General features: G+C 39.5%; 1 protein-coding gene across 1 annotated transcript in view; it reads right to left on the bottom strand.

The window, feature by feature from the left end:
• Window positions 1-1,689: 1,689 nt before the first annotated feature.
• crfb1 (cytokine receptor family member b1) overlaps window positions 1,690-14,404 on the bottom strand; it is a gene marked incomplete at its 3' end in the record, with an annotated part of 34,204 nt that continues 21,489 nt past the window's right edge. Inside the window, exons 6-8 of the mRNA XM_084362614.1 lie at window positions 4,948-5,107; window positions 4,317-4,360; window positions 1,690-2,505 (exon numbers count right to left, since the gene is read on the bottom strand). Coding sequence (XP_084218740.1) covers window positions 1,690-2,505; window positions 4,317-4,360; window positions 4,948-5,107 — 1,020 coding nt within the window. The remainder of the gene's footprint in view (window positions 2,506-4,316; window positions 4,361-4,947; window positions 5,108-14,404) is intronic.

Below are 14,404 nucleotides of genomic sequence, written 5' to 3' on the forward strand. Positions count from 1 at the left end.
AAGTGCATCTATTCCCACTCTTGTGCATTGCATTGTGGGACAATAACAAGACAAAAATCCAGCGATTTGGTCACTCATCCGGAGTTAAGACATGACATCACACATTAGCTGCTGTCATCATGCTGTGTATGAAGGGTTGGGATGATGGGGAAGACTCACGTGTGTGGGACATGTGAGTAACTCGGGGTGGTTGTACGATTGCATAGAGTTTTAAAGGAACAGTTTACAGAAGAGGATGAGGGCCAGTGTGGGAAAAACAAAAACATACAAAACATTTTCTTTTCTCAGAATTCTGACTTTGAACTCCGAAGTCAAAATTAAGAGTTCAAAAAAAACCTCCGTACGTTTTCTTTTGTTTCCAGCTGCTCTCATCCTCCTCTGGGACGTTTCCATTTAGCTGCTTCAGTTTCAGAGTTCTGGTTTTGTGCCTGCTGGCTCACCGACAGTACAACAGTCATCATTAATGTTATTAATTATACATAAAAATGTCCTCTGTAAAAAAATAATCATACAAAACATTATTTCCATTAAACTGGGCATATTTACACTGAAGGATGACTATGGCTAACATACACTATCCTTAATTATTTGGCTTTTTCAGGCTGTTCTGTATCATTAAAGTTTCACAGTTATCACTTGAATGTTGAACACGAACGCTCTTACAAAGTGTGTAACTGGACATGAATGTGGCGTGAGCTCGCTGGTTTAACTTTAAATAAAGGTACATGGATATAAAAATGTGTCAGCCAGGAGAGAATAAACAAGATTAACAAGAGCCGAGGGCTCAACGACGACCTCGACAATAAATAATTGAGACAACTCAGCATTATTAATGAGACACATTTTCATAATGCTGTTTGTTGACACTTAGAAAAATAACTTTCCTTTAAGAAATCAAACAATGAATCATTTTTTCCTTGAAATGTTTGAGCACCAAAAAGAAATGGGTGCAGATTAAAAAAAAAATATATATATATATTTAACTTTTATGGCACAGTACTGACGCACCAAAACACTACAATCAGCCTCCTTTAACATCTTTAAATATTTCAGTTGGACTTTTCCATTAATGAAGAAGGATTAATTAATGTTACTCACAGACCCTGTTCAGACCTGGTGTTAACATCGGTCCTGAGTGATCCGATCACAGGTGGAACCCAAAACAACACCTCTGAGATCCGATTACTCAACTGACGTCCGTGAAACAAGAAGAAAAATATTATTATTATTATATTAATATTATATTATTCATGCCTTCTTGTAAATTCGGCATGAAATGTGAAACATTAAGTTGTTTGTCGCAGCAGTTTGAACACTGTTTCAACTGATTTCACCATTTACACTAAATCTATGAAAGAAAACAACATTTTATTGATGGTAAACATGTAAAATTTTGTAAAAACAGTAAACAGTAACCATTGTAGGCTACTTTTTGGAGAAAGGCCCCAGACTCCCTTAACAAATCGCTTGTTGCTGACTCAGGAGAAACTTTATAAACTTTGTGAAATGCTGATTATGACAAATTCTTAATTTTTTGGGCCGACTTGTATATTCAGCAAATGTTCCACATGAAAATACTTCTTACTTTGTGTTTGTCTCAGAGATGTAAGTGTTTACTTTGAGCTTGTAATCAGAGCGCTCGGGACGAACGTTAATATTCGGTCTGAAAACGCACATCAGAGCAACATATCATGTGTGCCTCATATACCCAGAGAAGTCCTCCTCCTCCTCCTCCTCCTCCTCCTCCTCGTCCTCCTCCTCCTCCTCCTCCTCCTCCTCCTCCTCTTGTGTCTCACCATCACAGCTTTTGAAACAGTCAGAAAATGTACGTTTGACTTCATAACCAGACCCAGTGAAGTCTTCCTGTGCAGGCAGCGTCACCGCCACAGCTGTCTGATGATCTCTCTCAGTTTGTGAGTCTGTGGGCGCTCGAGGCTGCTGGCACAGTCTTAAAAGGTTTGTGAAAGAGTCTCTTGTATGCTCCTCCTCTTCCTCCTCTTCTTCCTCACGTACAGCCAGTGAGGCGAGGGTGATAGAGAACAGGTCGATGTTGCCTGAGCTGTGACACACCTCCTCCTCCTCACCCTCCTTCTGCTGCTCCTCCTCCTCCTCCTCACCTGTGGCACATTCTCTGACTCCAGTCTCCTCGGGAAGAAAAGAAACCTCTGCAGCTCCTTCAGCTTCGGCCTCGTCTGCATCCAGCCCCTCATGTTCGACCTCTAACTCCGGTACCTCCACCTCCAGCGTTCTGCTCCCCGATGCGTTACCTGAGTCCTGGGAGGAACTCTGATCTGAGGAAAGATCTGTGGGCCTGTTCATGTAGACATTTAACCCTTCTTCTTCTTCCTCCTCCTCATCCTCCTCCTCGTCCTCGGAGTTAGCGTGCCTGCTGGCACGTCTGGGCGTTGTGGCATTGTTTTGCTTCCTCTGTTTCTCTGGGATAATGGTGATCTGGTCAGGGGTGGTCCTCTCTGGTGTGAGGGTGTAGCCTTCGCTCAGAGCCGCCTAGAGTGGTGAAGACGGAGGAAGACGACAGTGAGAGAGTGGACTAGATTTGTCAAGTCCAAGAAGAACTTCTCCTCTAAATACTTTCAGGTTTAACCCAGTGAACATATCAAATAATGGTGCTGGGAGTGGTGTAAGGCAGCAAATCTTCAGTGTGAATCTTCATGGCAACAGTATCTAATAAACAGCTGAGGGCAACAGAAAGATGAAATTTCTCATATTACATAATTTCCTTATTTTGGTTTCCTTACGTAAGAGACCAGTCAACTCAAGTGTGGAGCTGAATAAACATCACGCCACGACGAGAAGCAAAGAAAGAGATCGTAATGATTCACTCCATGAGTTGTGCTAACTTCAAAAATATATTCTGATACAGTAACTAATTCAGGAAGTAACCTAATCCAAGTATCACAATATCAAAGTAATGTAACCTGATTACTTTCCGTTTTGGGTGACCTCTACATCAAACATGCAAATCCAGAAATATCAATATGATTTTTTTTAATCTTGATAATTTAATTCAGTTTTGCTCGGACCAGTGATCCTGTAATCCTGTTGGTCATCCACTTTTTACTGTGTCTGTAATCTGATTACATCTGTTGATCAGAATAATCTAATTACTGATATTCAGCATTTTTCAGATTATTTGGAATCTGTGATTTTTCTGTCAGATTGCCAATAAATTAAGATAATAAAAATAAAGCCAACAACGTCTGATTGGTTTTTGGAACATTTAACACGATTAAAAGCCTTTAAATACTGAATAATCTGAAACAGTAACTACATTTATCAGATAAATGTGGAGAGGAAGAATAAAGTGGCAGAAAATGGACATACTCAAGTGAAATGTCTGAAAATTTAACTTAAGAACAGAACAGAACAGAGTGAAGCGGTTTCCCAAATGTCCCGTTGTTATTCTGATATGTTATTATGCATATGAAACTAAACGAGTACAGAAGACGTGTTGAGAGTGAAAACATCGTGTCTATGGGCCTTTCATGGTTTATGTCATGTGAGTCTTATGGCTGCAGAGAGACGGCCTCTCTTCAGTCATCATCTATGTGCTGCTGATGTGTGACTCTTACTTGCGAGCAATAAAGAAAAGAAATATTGTGTTGAACTTTGTGTTTGACCAACTCTCATCTGCACTAAACAGGCGACTGGTTTTCAGTTGCCACGACACTTCCATCACTGGTTGATCTACATTTTGACATAAAGATTTAAATTTTTACTGCAAAATATCTCCTTGACACGTAACGTGAGGCGCCTCATCGACCGCTACAGCTTTCCCCTGCAACTGCAACGTCCTGACACAGTTTTGTGTTGTTGGTCTTTGGTCTGAACTGGGATTAAAGGAAACTGTTTACAGCAAATTCTGGCGTATGTGTGAAATGAACCCACACAAAATATCACCAGAACACAGCTCAGGAATATCTGACGTAGATGAGCGAAATATGATGGAAGAAATCCAGAGAGCGATACTACAGCCCCTCCTCTTTTCTCGACAATCAGTGTGTGAAGTCAGTGTGATTGTTAAATTGTGTCTTTTTCATAAAGTTGTCAGACTTTCCCAGATGTGACCTGTCTGATCCAACATGTCCTCCGTGCAGTGACACCTGCATCAACATGCTTTCCCCCTATTTATAAAAGAGGTCCAGATACAGATCACATGTTTATGCTGAGTGAAATGAGGCATGAATGTCATCTTTCAAAAACTCTCTTCATTGATAATGTCACTAAAGCTGCCATCACATCTTTAAAGGAACAGTTCGGCATGGATGGATGGATGGATGGAGTTATTGATTACTTACAATCAGTGCTCTGGGCAGAGTTGCCTTCAGTTTACAGATGAATCCTGTGTAGTAGAGGAGAAACATGGCGGCCATCACACCAGCGATGACGAGAATCACAACAGAAGCAACTGAACCCAAAACAACAGGTCCTGAAGACACACACACACACACACACACACACACACACACACACACACACACACACACACACACACAGTTTGGATGTGGGACCAAACAGGCATTTTCATGAGTTTCACAGGTGAACGGAAACTCTCAGTTCCATGTCTCCATCCAAAATCACCAGTTCTTGAGTTATGGCCAAAAGTGGGTTTTGTGAGGTCACAGTGACCTTGACCTCTGACCTCTGGCCACCGAATTATAATCAGTTAATCCTCGAGTCCAAGTGAACAGCTGTACCAACTTTGAAGAAATTCCCTGAAGGCGTTCTTGAGATATCGCGTTCACAAGAAAGGGGCGGGCGGCATATAAAGACATCATCTGCAGCTCTTAGCAGCATTTTTGAGACGCTGTATTCATATTGGAAACTATGCACATATAAAAAAACTGAGCCCATAATCTTTTAAATTTCAGTTTAGCATTAATAATGAACACATGACTCTGTTTCATCAGCTCAGACAGTTCATCTCACCTCTGTTTGGTCCCACGATGCTCGTTAAGGCGCACTCCCAGGCCGATTCGTTATTGTTTTCGTTCACAGTGAAGACTGGGAGCACCTGTACGCAGTACTCTTCACCCTTCTGCAAGTTGGACAGAGTATAACTCTTTTCTCCAGTCGTTAAAGGTGTCTCCTGCAAGCGAAATGTGGAGAAACTAGAAAAATTGTATTTCCTGCGAAAATACAGTGTGAATGCTGATTGCTGAAGTGATTTTGCAAAATCTGCTGAATGTGCTGGAAAACACTTGCCTCATCCACAAAACATGCATAAAACTATGAGAATGAATAGTCAAGAATTTGCAGAAAAAGCTGATTTTTTCAAAAGCTGAAAAGGCAGAAAGGCTGAAAAGTAATAGGTTGAAAGAGCTTAAAAAGCTGAAGATTTTGATAGTTGAACGGTTTCTATAGCTGAACATGAAGCTGAATATTTTAAAAAGCTGAAAAGGTTGAAAAGCTGAAAAGTACAAGGTTGAAACAGCTTAAAAAGCTGAACATTTTGATAGTTGAAGAGTTTCTCGAGCTGAAGATGAAGCTGAATACTTGAAAAGGCTGAAAAGGTTAAAAAGCTGAACATTTTGATAGTTGAAGAGTTTCTATAGCTGAACATAAAGCTGAATATTTGAAAAAGCTGAAAAGGATGAAAAGCTGAAAAGGTTGAAAAAGCTGAAAAGGTTGAAAAGCTGAAAAGGTTGAAAAAGCTGAAAAGGTTGAAAAAGCTGAAAAGGTTGAAAAGCTGAACAGTTTGATAGTTGAACGGTTTCTATAGCTGAACATGAAGCTGAATATTTTAAAAAGCTGAAAAGGTTGAAAAGCTGAAAAGTACAAGTTTGAAAGAGCTTAAAAAGCTGAAGATTTTAATAGCTGAACGGTTTCTATAGCTGAACATGAAGCTGAATACTTGAAAAAGCGGTAGAGGCAGAAAGCTGAATATTTGAGAGCTTAAAAAGTTGAAAAGCTGAAAAGTACAAGGTTGAAAGAGCTTAAAAAGCTTAAGATTTTGATAGTTGAATGGTTTCTATGGCTGAACATATGCTGAATGTTTGAAAAAGCTGAAAAGGTTGAAAAGCTGAACAGTTTGACAGACAAACAGTTTCTGTAGCTGCACATATGCTGGAGCAGTAGCAGAACCAAAGTTGAAAATGTCCCCATAAGAATGAATGGGAAAACACCTCCCAAACAGCCGCAGGTTTAGAAAAAAGTGCAATGGTTATGGCCAAAATATGTATACAGTGAGTAACAGGAGACATTGCTGAACCATGTGATGTATTTTTTATTTCTGTAGAGTGAAAAATGAGGGCACAAGAGCAAGAGACAAAACCGGTACCGTCTGGTCCACTCCAGAGATTTAGGCTCAAAGTTAACACTGCGGCTTATGGCGAAGTTGCTGGAGTTCTTGTCACTCGAGGGCTTCCACAGCCAAAAGTTTAAGTCGCACATCTTAAATAAGATGATCATATGAAAGCCAACAAGATTTCCTACATTTCTATGTATATATTGTCTATGTGAAGTAAAAGCTGTGGGACCCAAATCAAGCTGAAGAGAGTTTTTTCTAAAGTTTTTGCAGCTGCTCTCCACTCTAGCGATGATGTCACCCACTCTAGCTCACGCAATACACACCCATTATAAACCCAGAAGACGAGCTAAAAATCCTTCAAACTAAAACTGTGATAATTTCAAAACCATAAAAGATTTTAAAATTTTGAAATACAGGTTACATAGATCAAGGCTTTGTGACTTGAAGAAAGTTGGAATGGTGTCTCTAGCTCAAAGTATGAGGGAGCAGAAGAGGTTCAAAGTGGATGAGTTTTGAGGAGGATTTGAAGATTTTCCCATTTGCTTCCATATTAAATTTTTTTTTGAAAAAGCTGAATATTTGAAAAGGTTGAAAAGTTAAAAAGCTGAAAAGTACAAGGCTGAAAGAGCTTAAAAAGCTGAACATTTTGATAGTTGAACGGTTTCTATAGCTGAACATATGCTGAAGCAGTAGCAGAATGAAATGTGAGAAAATCCCCATAAGGATGAATGGGAAAAAATTTTGGTTTTAGTTTTGAAAAAGCTGAATATTTGAAAAAGTTGAAAAGCTAAAAATCTGAAAAGTACAAGGCTGAAAGAGCATAAATAGCTGAACATTTTGATAGTCGAACGGTTTCTATAGCTGAACGTATGCTGAAGTAGTAGCAGAATGAAATTTGAAAAAATCCCCATAAGGATGAATGGGGAAAATTTTGCAGAAAAAGCTGAATATTTCCAAAAGTATAAAAGATAGAGAAAAGAAAAATACACGCCATCATGTCCTTAACGAGCTGCACATTTTGATAGTTGAATGGTTTCTATAGCTCAAAATTTGTAGGAGAAGTTACGAACCGAAAAACGGGAGGGAGAATAATAATAACTAGAAAAATTTGTATTTCCTACGAAAATACAGTGTGAATGCTGAAAGCTGAAGTGATTTTGGAAATCTGCTGAATCGTAGTACTGGAAAACACTTGCCGGAAATGCACAAAACTATGAGAATGAATGGTCAAGAATTTGCAGAAAAAGCAGAATTTTTCAAAGCTGAAAAGGCAGAAAAGGTGAAAAGGAATAGGTCGAATGGGTTGGAAAAGCTGAAGATTTTGAAAGTTGAACAGTTTCTAAGGTGAATATTTTGATAGTTAAACAGTTTCTCTAGCTGAACATCAAGCTGAATATTTGAAAAGGTTGAAAAGCTGAAAAGGTTGAAAAGTTGAAAAAGTTGAAAAGCTGAAATGGTTGAAAAGCTGAAAAGGTTGAAAAGCTGAAAAGTAATAGGTTGAAAGAGCTTAAAAAGCTGAACAGTTTGATAGTTGAATGGTTTCTATAGCTGAACATAAAGCTTAATATTTGAAGAAGCTGAAAAGTAATAGGCTGAATGGGCTAAAAAAGCTGAACAGTTTGAACGGTTTCTCTACCTGGATGTATGCAGGAGTAGTAGCAGAAGTAAATTTTAAAATGTCCCCATAAGAATGAATGGTCAAGATTTTGCAGAAAAAGCCACATTTTTCAAAAGCTGAATGTTTCAAAAGCTAATAAGGCTGAAAAGTACAGCTATTAATAGTAGTTGTACTAGTTGTACAGCTATTAGTAGTAGTAGTAGTAGTAGTAGTAGTAGCAGCAGCAACAGTAGCAGAGGTAGCAGTTGTAGTTGTGGAAGACATTGTGGACATTGTCTCATTATTCTACCAAATCATGAGGAGACAATAGTTTGTAATTCACACAGTAATTAGAGCATTCCAAGATTTAATTGAAGTATCAACAGTAATAAAGCAGTAGAAGTGAAATCCACAGCATAATATACAAACAAGCCTGATGAGACACACAAATAGGAATCAAAACATATTTCAAAAACATTTACAAAATCATTTCAAATCTATTCATGTGAGCGTTACGACTTTATTGCACAAAAATTACTACACAGATTATTTGATGATAAATCATCCATCAAAAGTGGATAGTTGTTCAGTTGTTGAAACTAATTTGTATATATTATAATATATTGTGAAAATGTGATTGAATAGTTTGCCTATGCATATTTTATTGCCCAAGTAGAATAAAAAAGTTAATGAATCAGATTAAACTGAATTTGATGATGTTAAAATTATATGAACACAACTCAAGTGACCTGAAAGGAATTTAATGGAACTGAACATTATTAAGTTAAGATCCCACAACATGGGGGCACTTTGATCAACCAGAAGGAACCTTAAAGGATTTTATGGCAATATGGTATGAATACTACTGTCAAATGCATGTACTAAGAGCAGAGATTTTGTGAGGGCCCCTCAGTCAACTTTGACTTATTAAGAAAAAAGTATAAAAAAAAAGAAAAAAAAAAGAAATGAATCTTGAGACAAAGGTTTCCTATGAAGTCCAGCTAATTAATTCGGGCCTTAAGTGTATTTCAGGACATTTCCTATAATTGTGGGATTGGTTGATTATTTAAATGAATTAAATAACTACCAATGAACAGTTTATAAGAGAATAGAAAAGACGCGAAAGCCGGCCTTGCAAAACCAAAATCCACTGTGCCTCTAGCACGTAACCAGTAAACAAATAAAAATTTCTTAAAAGCTCTGCGCCTCGGAACAACCACAAGGAAATGTTTCCAGCATGGTGCCGAAACATTGCCCTGACGACTGATGTGCAAAGGGAAGAGATTTTTTAAAACCCTTTCAGCAAACTTTGACTATTTAAAAAGAAAAGGTTTCCAGGCACAGTAAATTGGGTTTGAAGTGACTTTTGGGTTAATCTCTATGAATTGTTAGACCAGTCTTTGGCCACTATTTAGTTCAGAGAAACAAACAAAACTTAAGATAAAATTAGATAAAAAAATATGACTATCATTCAGTTTTCTTTTGGGAAAAAAATAAAAATAAAATGCAATAAAACAAATTACCAAAACACAAATAAGAGAAGAATATATAGAAAATACATGAAAGTAGTCATTTTCAAAATCCATACTGGCAAACAGTTGTTGGTTTCAAAATATTTTCTAAGGCAGGGCTCAACAAAATTTATATCATCACAATCAGTAGGACCAGGTATGTGCAGGCAAGATGCATTCTTAGGTAACTGTTCACTCAACCTCTCTGTTTCTGTGCTTATTTGTTGCTTTTTCAAGAGGGATAAAAAGAGTGATAGTTACATGATGGGTGACAGGATTGGGCAATGACACCATTTTACATGCCTGAAGATATTGTAATTTCAGTGATTTCAAATTTTGTTCAGCCCTACCATAAAAGCTTTTCACATCGTAGTTAGACTTAGGCTAATTAGCCCCATTAGTTTATGGCTTCAAGCTCCAGTAGCCCTGGACTGACAGTCGGGCCAACACTGTGATTTCAATTGTGTTAGTCCATCTCTGTCAGAGCTGGGTTCACCCTTACTTTTTTAAAGATTTCTCCAAAAAACATGGCGTTAACGTCACTTTTGTGACTTCAGGTCTCCAGGTTTGTTTGCCAATCAAATCATGTGACAAGGCTCATATCCAAGCCATGTGTTTAGGACATTCTCAAGACCACACCCTCAGCTTTGAGTGCACAGTCTCAGCACTGGGCTCATCCATAACTGCTTTTCAGAAGGGTTTACATTAGCCCAAAGCTAAGTATACAATGGTGAAATAACCTTTAGTATACCTACCAGCTGAAACCCCACACTAATGATTACTATTTAAAAAAAAAAATACTCCCCCCTGCAGGACAGCAAGTTCAGATGCATGTAGCAACTGATATGAATTACACCTTTATCTGTGTCGTAAAAATAACATACATTTTCATGAAATGCAAAATAAAAAAAACGTTCAATGAATCATATAACATAAATATTATTATTAACAAAACAGACTAAACTGGTGTCCTATACTTCAGATTCGGTTATATGGTCCATGGGTCACTAGTGTAATCTTCAGTAGTGATTCTGTCATGCTGCTGTTTGTTGAATCTTTTCATTGCTGCCACAAACCGAACTGTCAATGGAGCACACTGTCAGTGTGAAGTTGTAAATGAGTGAAGTCATGACCTTCGACATGTTCAGTGGCTGGAAGAACTGCTGCTCCCTATTATCGGGTCACGTTTAGCGTTAGGACAGCGTCACCGACACAGGCGCTGAGAGGCAGGGGAATGGAGCTCGCCCTGAGAAAAGACAACAGAAAGTCTATAATCTGAAGACCATGACACAAAACATACACAAGAGTTGCACCATACAAAGTAATCAATTACCTTGCACACTGCTGCAGGGCAGAAATCCATTTTCCCTCCAGAGCCACTTCACACAGAGAGGTTTTGAATGGCTGAATGTCTTATGCATGTTAACTCTCTGGGCACTCTGGAGGTCTCAGCTGTGGAGTGGCTGGATCACAGTGGAGGAAGACCTGAAGAAAGAACTTCATTCAAAATACACTCCCAAATGTAACTTTAAAGTCAAAAGCTACAAAAACTGTTTGATACACAGACAATTTTATCAAAGCACATACAAGAATATTTGTTCAAAAATAAACCCTTAATGACCTACCTTATGCTTAGTTATGAAGAAACCTTTGCACTGAGAGGGGAAGCACATGTCACAGGTGATCCAGCAGTGATGGCTCCATTGTCGACTGACAGTTAAGCTGATGCAGGTGCCTCGTCTGTGGCACCATGGTGTTGCTGGTCATGAGTTGGTCCTCACAGTATTGAAGAAAATAGGACCAAGGTGGGCAGGTGTCGTCACAGAGGAGCACTGTGTCTCCCATCCGGGGGACAGCAAACTTGCATAATTTAGAGTATCTGGCAAGGCCACCCACCCTGCTAGAGAGGGTAGTGGCAAATTTGGTGGGAATGTGGGGTTTCAGCTGGTAGGTGTAAGTACATTGGAAAGTATGTGTTACATTGAAAACATTTACTTTCTGATGTATTTGTGCTAAGGTAAATGTTGGCAGCTGTATACAGCTGCCTAAAAATAGTTTTGGCCTGCGCATTAATCAACCCTGACCCAGACCCACCCTGACAAATGCACAGGCCAAAATGTGTTGGGAATATGGTCCATTACCGCATAATTATCTGTAAAACATTTTAGCTTTTTTGCTTTTAACCTGTCAAACATTTTAGCCTTTTTGCCTTTAGCCTGTAAAACAATTTAACCTTTAGCCATTTTGTATTAGTCAAGATTTTTAAATGTTGTTCTACTTTTATCCATCCTTTGAAGCATTTTTTATTAGCCAAGGTTTTAATTTTGAACCAGATTGGAGAGTTAGCTGTGTGCAATTCTCTCAGCAACATAATGTCCTTGTAGGTCAATTTCTCTTAGACACAATAAACCAACATTCATATCAAGTGTTGAGCGGTGTATCCTCTTGGTCCACCCTCCCTCCCACACAGTCTCAGAGAGACTGAGGCAGCCGGCAAGGTTGTAAAGCCAGGCTGCAAAGAGGATACCCCAACTCTGAGTAATTGTTGACTATTTGCTTTGCAAGTCTGTATAACTAGATGGTCTGTCAAATACCGTACATTGCATTTTCAGTAAACGATGATCATTGTGACATAGCTTAGATAGATTTTACCATTGTCAGTTTAAGTTTTGTGTATTTTAAATCAAAATGTGCAAAACATATTATACTTTTTCATACAAAATGGTATTAAACAATTTTCTTAATCCCTTAATCCACGAAAAACAAACAAATCCCTAGTCCTAGTACTTTTCAATGTCACTCACCGGATTTCTTTATGAACTGCTGCAGGAGATTACACAGTACACAGGGTTGTGATAACTGTAGTACGTTTTCAAGACACCAGAATTGAGACAGCGTTGTGGTTGAGAGATGAAAATGAGGTCCAGCAGTGTGTTCTTCTCGGTGGTTGCAGCAGTGATTAGTTGGGCATATCCCCTAGACCGAAACAGCTCCAGTATTGGCATACTTCCGTTGGATAAGAGATTCTCATTGAAATCGCCACAGACAATGATGGGATGGCAATCCATGATCTCCAGTGAATCCAAAAGGCTTACCAGGTTTGACAGGAATGATGCAATGCTGTAGTCTGGAGGTCTGTACACGGCTGCAATCAGTGCACTCACAGGGGCTTCAACCTTCAGAGCCACAAACTCAAGATCAGTCACATTATGTAGATACTGTTTTTCACGCACTTGAAAGTGGTTTTTCACAAAAACAGCAACTCCGCCACCACCTCTGTTTGCCATTTGTGGGAGATTTGTGTACGACATGTGTCTGTTGCGCTTGAACATATTGTAGCCGTCTAAATGGAGGCTGTGTGCAACAAAGGAGCCTTGTAGGTGGGTTTCCGTGAGACACAGAACATCTGCAAGACACAGTTCATGGTGGCTCTTGATGTCATTCACATGTGATGGCAGTCCTTCTGTGTTGTGGTGAACAATGGTCAGAGTGGCATGTCTGCTCAATGTTTGTTTGAAATGGAGAAGAGGCATCATGTTGTCCAAGTTGACACGTGTCATGGTCTCCAAGGCTGCAGTGACGTCTTGATTTGCATAGATTTTGCTCTCGTCTATATCCAGCATGTGCAGTCCACTGAGAGAGGTCACTCTACTGATAGCCACATAAGCCATGCCAGGTTCAAATATGTGTTTCAGTGAGACTACAGCTGATGTCTTTGTCATACCTTGAACCTTATGTATTGTGCAAGCAAAGGCAAGTTTAATGGGAAACTGTCTGCGTACCACTCCTTTCTGTTTCATATCCTCCTCCGCTCTGTCAATGTACACAAGATTATCGGGTCCTCCTGGTGCTCTATTGCGGTAACGCATTCCAGCTGTTTCATCATCCATCTTGAGCCCAAGCATGGTGACGTGTGTAAAACCACTTTGTTCAGAGGTAATTATCCTTTCTAGTGTGCAAAAAGATCCATTCACTAATCCCTGAGAAACATCGATGTTTCTGGTGAGCATGGCACGTGCGCCTTCAGCAACATTTAGTGAATCTGGTAAATCGTTTTTGCCTCCTTTTAATGGTTCGACTTGTCGTGCCATTTTGCCACTGTGTGGGTCCTTTTTATAGTCATCTGCATCAATGGTAGTGATATTAGAATGCAGCAGAGCTAACGTTGCAGAGTTGTGGGAATTGACTTGTTTGTTTGTTGCAAAAATGTGCAGGGCATCAGTCGGACAAAGTGCTGGTTCAGTGATGGTTTGTGACAGCATAGCTCTGTCTGCTTCAGACAACTCATCTGACTTGTCTTTCACACGGATCCTGTTCAGCATCTCTGCAAAGACCACATCATCTTTCTGCCGCATGATCTCAGTCAGTGTGACCATCTTAAAATGTCCCCACAGGTCTATTTGTAAAGGCTCTTGGACGCAGAGAGGTTTACTGTGTCTCACTGGTGGTAGCTGATAGAAGTCTCCAACAGCGATTACTGACATCCCTCCAAATGGTTTTTGACAGCCTTTAATCTGTTTCAGTCTGGCATCCACATATGCAAAAAGTGGCTTTGACACCATGGACACTTCATCAATGATGATGATTTCAGCATTTAACAGATCTGATCTGACCTCATCCAGTTTATTACCAAGTCCTTGAAATGGGGGTTTTAGGCTTCTCGGCAGCTTGAGCAGAGAGTGCAGTGTTGAACCTGATATATTAAAGGCTGCGGTTCCAGTGAAAGCAGTCAACAGGACAGTGGGGTTTGATATGTCAGCCTCCTCAGCACGTCTCGGCAGTTTGCACAGTATCTTAGATGCTTCTGAGTAGATGCATTTGATGAGATGTGACTTTCCTGTTCCAGCACCACCGTTTATGTAAAAGAAGAATTGCTCAGGATCAAGGCCACAGACACGCTTTATGCACCAGTCTCTGACTGCATGGAACACACATGTCTGTTTCTGGTTCAGATTCTGATACATTTGACGTAAGACTGTGGGGTCAACTGCAGGGGGTTCTCTGATGGCTCTGGCTTCTGTTACAGCG

Source organism: Pagrus pagrus, assembly GCF_965226575.1.
Source record: "Pagrus pagrus genome assembly, chromosome: 9".
NCBI classification, from domain to species: domain Eukaryota; kingdom Metazoa; phylum Chordata; class Actinopteri; order Spariformes; family Sparidae; genus Pagrus; species Pagrus pagrus.